The 6,208-nt window shown below is 39.6% G+C and overlaps 1 protein-coding gene across 9 annotated transcripts in view; it reads right to left on the bottom strand.

Moving 5' to 3' along the window:
- Positions 1 to 2,348: 2,348 nt before the first annotated feature.
- NRCAM (neuronal cell adhesion molecule) overlaps positions 2,349 to 6,208 on the bottom strand; it is a 66,231-nt gene continuing 62,371 nt past the window's right edge. For 7 of the 9 annotated variants that reach the window (XM_066633395.1, XM_066633393.1, XM_066633394.1 and 4 more), the window contains one exon: positions 2,349 to 3,021. In XM_066633395.1, the coding sequence (XP_066489492.1) occupies positions 2,784 to 3,021 (238 nt within the window). In that variant the 3' untranslated portion in view covers positions 2,349 to 2,783. Of the gene's footprint in view, positions 3,022 to 3,566; positions 3,579 to 6,208 lie in introns of all 9 variants that reach the window. The other 2 variants (XM_066633396.1, XM_066633400.1) reach the window with 1 other exon arrangement.

The raw sequence follows: 6,208 nt of genomic DNA, 5'->3' as shown, positions 1-6,208 counted from the left end.
AAGTTGACCCACCGTAGCTGCTGGGACTTATTCTGGGGCAAGGGTCAAATGTCTTCCTACCCAGGGAGACCTCCAACAGCTGAAAATCCCCTGTGGTATGTAGTGGAGTCCATGCTGGTGCTGCTGCATCGCCACACTGAGATTTAGATAGGATTGGGTTGCTAGTCTTATTTAGGGCACAATCCTAACCAGGTCTACTCAGAAGTCCTATTTTTTTTCCAATGGGCTTACTCTCAGGGAAGTGTGGTTAGGATTGCAGCCAAAGAGCTATAAACAATTTCCCCATATACTGATACACAAAGCATAATTCAGTGCATGTTTGCTCAGAACTCAATCCCACTGTGTCCAAATAAGTTTATCCCTAGTTCTTAGGAATGCAGTCTCAAGTGATGTCACCAATGAAGTAAACCTCTTCCGCGTTGTTGTGTACAGACTGAACGGCAAATGAAATTTTAAAACCACATTTATTGTAATACAAAAATGTGCTGCACTATTACAGAAGTGATTTTTTTCCAGGTTACTTCAAATGTACCAGTAAACTTAGTCTCTACGTTTTATGGAGTAAAATTATGCTGGTCTCCAATACTGTTGGGATAACTTGTTAGGAATGTTCCCCCTTTTGTGCTTCATCACTGCTATGTACCCAATTTTTTAAAAATTTTTTTTGCTTTCTTGGGTGAAAATTGGGGCTTATAAAAAGCTAAACAGTTCTTGTCAAACGTGTTGGATTGCTTACATGGTGATTTATTGTAAATTGTGCTTTAACTACAGTATATGCCTCAAAGCTGTGAGCCAATGTAAAGCACTGACACATGCTCTAATAATATTGATTGTGATCTGCCCAAACTCCTGCTACGCAATCTCCATTCATTGAGACAGGGCTTTCGTGAGTTCTTACACAGACTCGCGGACTGGAAATTACGCATTAGCTAGTTTTACGAACTGGCACATGACTCCAAAAGCTGCAGCTACATGGGTGAACATCTCATTATCTCCATTTTTTCAATTAAATATATTTTAAATGGATGCTTTAAAATACCGAGCACTCCATTGGCTAGAGTACTTCTTGCACCATACAACAAAAAGCATTTTATTTGTTTTAAACACCTAGAAGCATATAGCATCTACACTTTAAGTGTATTTACAAATTCAACAAAATATCTACATATAAAAAGCTTACTTAAAATTAAACTTGATGCAAGTTATGAAAAAACCAATTTATTGGCAAATGAAACTGAGCATTCTTTCAACCATAGGTTGCTATATAAAATTTCATACTTGGAGGCCATTTCTGCAATATAGATTTTGTGTATGTGCGCACGCGCATGTCTCTGTACGTGTGTAATATTCTAGCAGACAGTAGTGACTGTTTGTGACTAAATTTGCTTAGCTCTTGTCAAACTGCTTGAATGCTATGGCTCCAAGTAGCAATCTACACACGGTTTCATGCCAAGCATAATGTTAAAAGATGCCTCAAATAGTCACTGGATATTGAACTTTTCAGACAAGCAAGGGAACGTGCTGTTGTGGACGTGGTATCTGAGTACATTATGAGGATCATTATGTTTCTTGGTGTTAGCAAAATGTCCTAATTCAGCCATTTTTGTGTCAGCTGTGTAAGGCCATGATAACATGTTGCATTAGCTTCTCTACAGTTTATCTCCACAAAAGAAAAATACACACCTTAATGAACTTTGTGTAATTAAAAAAAAACAAACTCTTATTTCAATCCAACAGTCTTCCTAATATACCTGGGCATGAAACAAAAATCAAATTCCTTGGCAATGATGGCGTTCATTAGTCATGCACCACTGTAGTAGCTGACTGAGGAGGGAACACAATCCACTGGGAACATTTTTTTCACAAGGTCCATCAAATTGTACAGAGTTGTAAAGTAGCTCTTTTGCAACTCTTTTCATTTAACTGTAACTTTCACTGAACAAGTTCCTGGTGAGCATGACCAGTTACAGTACACTGCGGAATGCTCATTACTTTAAAGGCACTGTATGTATTTTGCCCTGTATGTTTTCTGGAATAACATTTATCTTATTTGAAAATTTAACTTCCACAACTGTACAAATTCCAAATACATTACAATGCAGATTGCTGTATGCCCTAAAAAAAAACAACAGTATATAGGGTGTCAAAAATAGAACACTGTACTGCAGTAATACTTGATAGATCTGAAAGGCTATGAAGTAAGAGGAGCAAGAGCAGATCTCAGGATCTCAGTAAGCATCAGCAAATGCAAGTGTCATACTTAAGTCATTTATCAATCATATACTGTACATACTGTTCCTAACTGTCTTGCAAAAAAGACATAATGATATCTAGACAATAAGCCACCAATTTCACAACAATGTCCACAAAGACATTGAAGTTCTATATAATACTACTATAACACTCTGACAATGAAAATGGACTTCATATCCAGGGATTCATTTGAGGACCGCATAACAACGTTTTATCAAAACACCATCTCCAATGGTGTAACTGGCTCTGCTTGTGAGATATGCAGCACTGTTCATGCATTATACTGTACTTTCAATATTCTCGGTCGATGTTGCTCTTTTTTTGTTTAGTTTTGTAGGAGAAAGCAAGTTCTGTGCAAAATGTTTCCAGTTTTGCATTCTGATGTATATAGAGTGTAACGGCATTGCTTGTAGAATAAACACTTTAGTTATTGTAGAAGATCTGTTTCTTTCACGTCCATAACAAGGGAAGATGTAGAAGTGTTTGAAAAAAAATAATGGAAATGCTGGGAGTTGGCAGAGTTTCATTCATCAGACAAATGAATTCATGGCGTTGACAGGTGACGGAGCCTCAGAACTTTCATTGCCTTCTGCAGGTTCCTTCTCTTTCTTACCACTGTATTGTCCAATAAAAGAGCCGTCCTCATTGAACTGGCCATTGACTCCTTCTCCATAGTCAACTAAACTATCGTCGCTGTCCTCCTTTTTCACAGTCCTGTCTGAAGGTGTCCTGCTTCCCTTTTTTAGAGGCTTGTGGTCATCTGCATCACTGAAAAAAATAAAGTTTGTTTTAAAAAAAACAACATGTTAACATGCTAATTTAAGACAATGCGTGCAAAACTAATCAGGCATGCAGGTTTCTGAAAAGCACGTGTGGTCCCCACAGTCTTCTAGTAAACTCAATTATGTGGTAGAGACAAATTAATATGATGTAACTGGCATGAATACATGGTGCAGTAATGGCTGAAACGCAGGATGTCTCCAGCAGAGTAAGTGCATTGTCCCCGCCGTGCTTGACTTCTCAGTGACAACAAGGTTCAGCTCCCAGTTCTGAAGCAATGTGAACAGATCTGCAAGCATTACAAAAAAAGGGAACTTTGTTCTTCAAATTTAAAGCTAATGGTGCACTGTGAAATTAGTCTGTTAAAACTTCTTAATCTCACTTCCTGAATATGAATGAGGAATGAATTTGATTAAATGAAAAAAACAATACACTGATTCTCCCCATTATTAGGAAAATACAATAAACAAAGTGTTGTATTTGGAGTAATTTTGTTACATTACACACACCAGGCTTGAAACGTTTGACCTTACCTTTCCAGAGACCTATACATTCCATTAAAAGGGTGCAGAAGAAACAAATGAAAATAGCCTAAGAAGAAAAGCAGAGTCCATATCCTGATAGTGAGCGGCATTTAATTAAATCAGAACCAGAGCTTAACTGCTAATATTCATTCACTCTCTGTGGAAACAGCAAGTTCATTTAAGTATATGGCAATTGTTTTAGAAAGAATTAGTTCTGGAAGAAATGGTTTACACAGACTTTAACTGTGCGGTACTACAGGTCGGATCCTAAGGTGCTTTTGGGAGCAGAGAAACATGTCATGCAAGTTGCCCCTCCTCCTGTAGTCTCTGCTACATGACATTCCAGAGCATTATCTATCACTCAGGTGCAGATTTGGAGAGGCACAGAGACTGCGGTGGACAGCATGGGAAAGCCCAAGATGCGTGAATCGAACTCCAATCTTTGGCCCCACTCTGTATAAACAGACACTTTGGCTACGTGATGCCCATCCCTTAGTTGAAACACCAGTACCCATAAAGACTGGACAAGGTAAGGGCACAAACATAAGACTTTAATTTCATTCATTAACTGTACAGATGCAGTACTAACAGCCCCCTATAATTCAGGGATGCATTAGTTTGGGACAGGGAGCCATTTGGTTATTTGATTTTTCTCTGTAAACTGCTTTGTGAACTTTTAGTTGAAAAGCGGTATATAAATACTGTTAATAACAATAATAACAATAGTCCACACAGAAATCTGCTTGTTCACAGGAAAAGTAGATTAATGCAGCTGTTCCCAAACTTTCAGGCTTCACAACCCACCTTGTTGTCTACGGTGGGTCATAGGCCTGCACAACCAGGCATTATAGGGTGCAATGCAGAAGTTGGTTCTGGGATGCACCTGTGCACAACCAGCATCTTTGGCTGCTTTGCACCCCATAATGCAATGTGTTCCCAAACTGTGAGTCATGACCCAGAGGTGGGTCACAGGCCACAACCAGAAAGCTGCAAGGTAGTCCAGGGAATGATGCAGTGTGATGTGGTCAATGAAGCAGATCGCGTTTTGGAGCAACCTGGAAGCAACTTCTGTGTTGCATGCATAAAGCCTGCCAGCTTCCTGGTCATGGTGGGCCATGCCCCATCAAAAAATGGGTTGTGACTCACAGTTTGGGAAATGCTGGATTAAAGTTTTGCTGCAGCCTTCTAAATGTTGTTTTATTAATATTCTTAAGGATAGATTCATCCATTACCAGAATGATGTGGAAATCATTTCCATGGGGCTGAACTGGATGCTACTTCAGTATTGTCTGCAGGAACATTTGGGTTGCATGACTTATATAGTTATCTGCCTATTCCAATGTCACGTTCTTAGCACAGCAAGTTAAGTTATATAATTTGCACCACCTGCATAACAATTTCCTATACATATTAGTAGAGAAGCGTAGGACAAAGCCATGTGCACCAATCAATCAATCAATCAATCAATCAATCAATCAATCAAAGAAGCTCTTGTATTGTTCTGGTAATGAATGAATCAGTATTAAGTTTAATGAAGAATCCGGGTGAAATGTTATGCCAATTGTATATAATTGTCATTTACTGCCTCCTTTTATCATTGCCCGCATAACTGATAGGATACAACTCCGAATTTCAATCCACAAGACTCTCACCACATGGTATTGCATTTCGACAAACTTTCTGGGTACAGAAAGTTACTACCTGGAGATAGTTACATAGTATAGCCAAAGTAACACTCTTCACAGATCTGCATGAAAAATGGCTCTCTTTTCAACAAACAAGTTGGCCTCAAAGATGAAGCCTTCAGACTGATTTACACCATGGGTTCTCTTCACATCATGGGCAACCATAAGCTGTGCAGGACTTAATGTGTGTATTTCCCTCTGCTCAACATACACATACATCCTGTCTCAGTGTTCTCACAGCACAGCCTACCATATCTAATTCCAGCAAGGAGATCACAAGGAGAGACTTTTGAAAGAAGAGAGGTGACTACAACATCCAACATTCTTATTTTGCATGAACTCTAAACCTGAGTATTCCCTACTGCGGGCACCTCTCCTTACCTCCCATTTCATTTATACCTCTCACAGCTGAAGGGTCAAAAGGTTTAACCCTCAGGTTTAAACTGAGTGAAGAGGAAAAGACACAAAAATGTGTGGTAAAATGATGCAATACTGTCTACCATCTTACCTGTTCCTCACAAATTGAGTCTTTGGCCTATTCTGAAGCCTTCGCTCCTGCAGAACTCATGAAAAGGCTTTAGAGCAGCCATTTTCAACCACTGTGCCATGGCACACTGGTGTGCCATAAGTGGTCCACAGATGTGCCACAGGAATTTGAGGGAAGGTCATTTATTAGTAGGGCCAATGGGAGATGTGAGCCTCACTGGCAGCATGGTGTGCCTTGTCAATTGTCAAAAACCTGGTGGCATGCCTTGACCATTTTAGTGCCTTGTCAGTGTGCTGTGAGATGAAAAAGGTTGAAAATCACTGCTTTAGAGTTTTGTACATCTTTAATGGAGCAAATCAGCTCTACTCCCCTTAGCAGATAGGGGAGTAATAAAAAAGAGGATTGGGTAACAGCTGAGTGGAGCAGATGGGCAGGTGATGGGCCAGAGAAGGGTGCACTTCCAACAGCTGCCTCCCCCA

Source organism: Tiliqua scincoides, chromosome 7, assembly GCF_035046505.1.
Source record: "Tiliqua scincoides isolate rTilSci1 chromosome 7, rTilSci1.hap2, whole genome shotgun sequence".
In the NCBI taxonomy this organism is placed as follows: domain Eukaryota; kingdom Metazoa; phylum Chordata; class Lepidosauria; order Squamata; family Scincidae; genus Tiliqua; species Tiliqua scincoides.
This window is presented reverse-complemented; position numbering and strand designations above follow the sequence as displayed.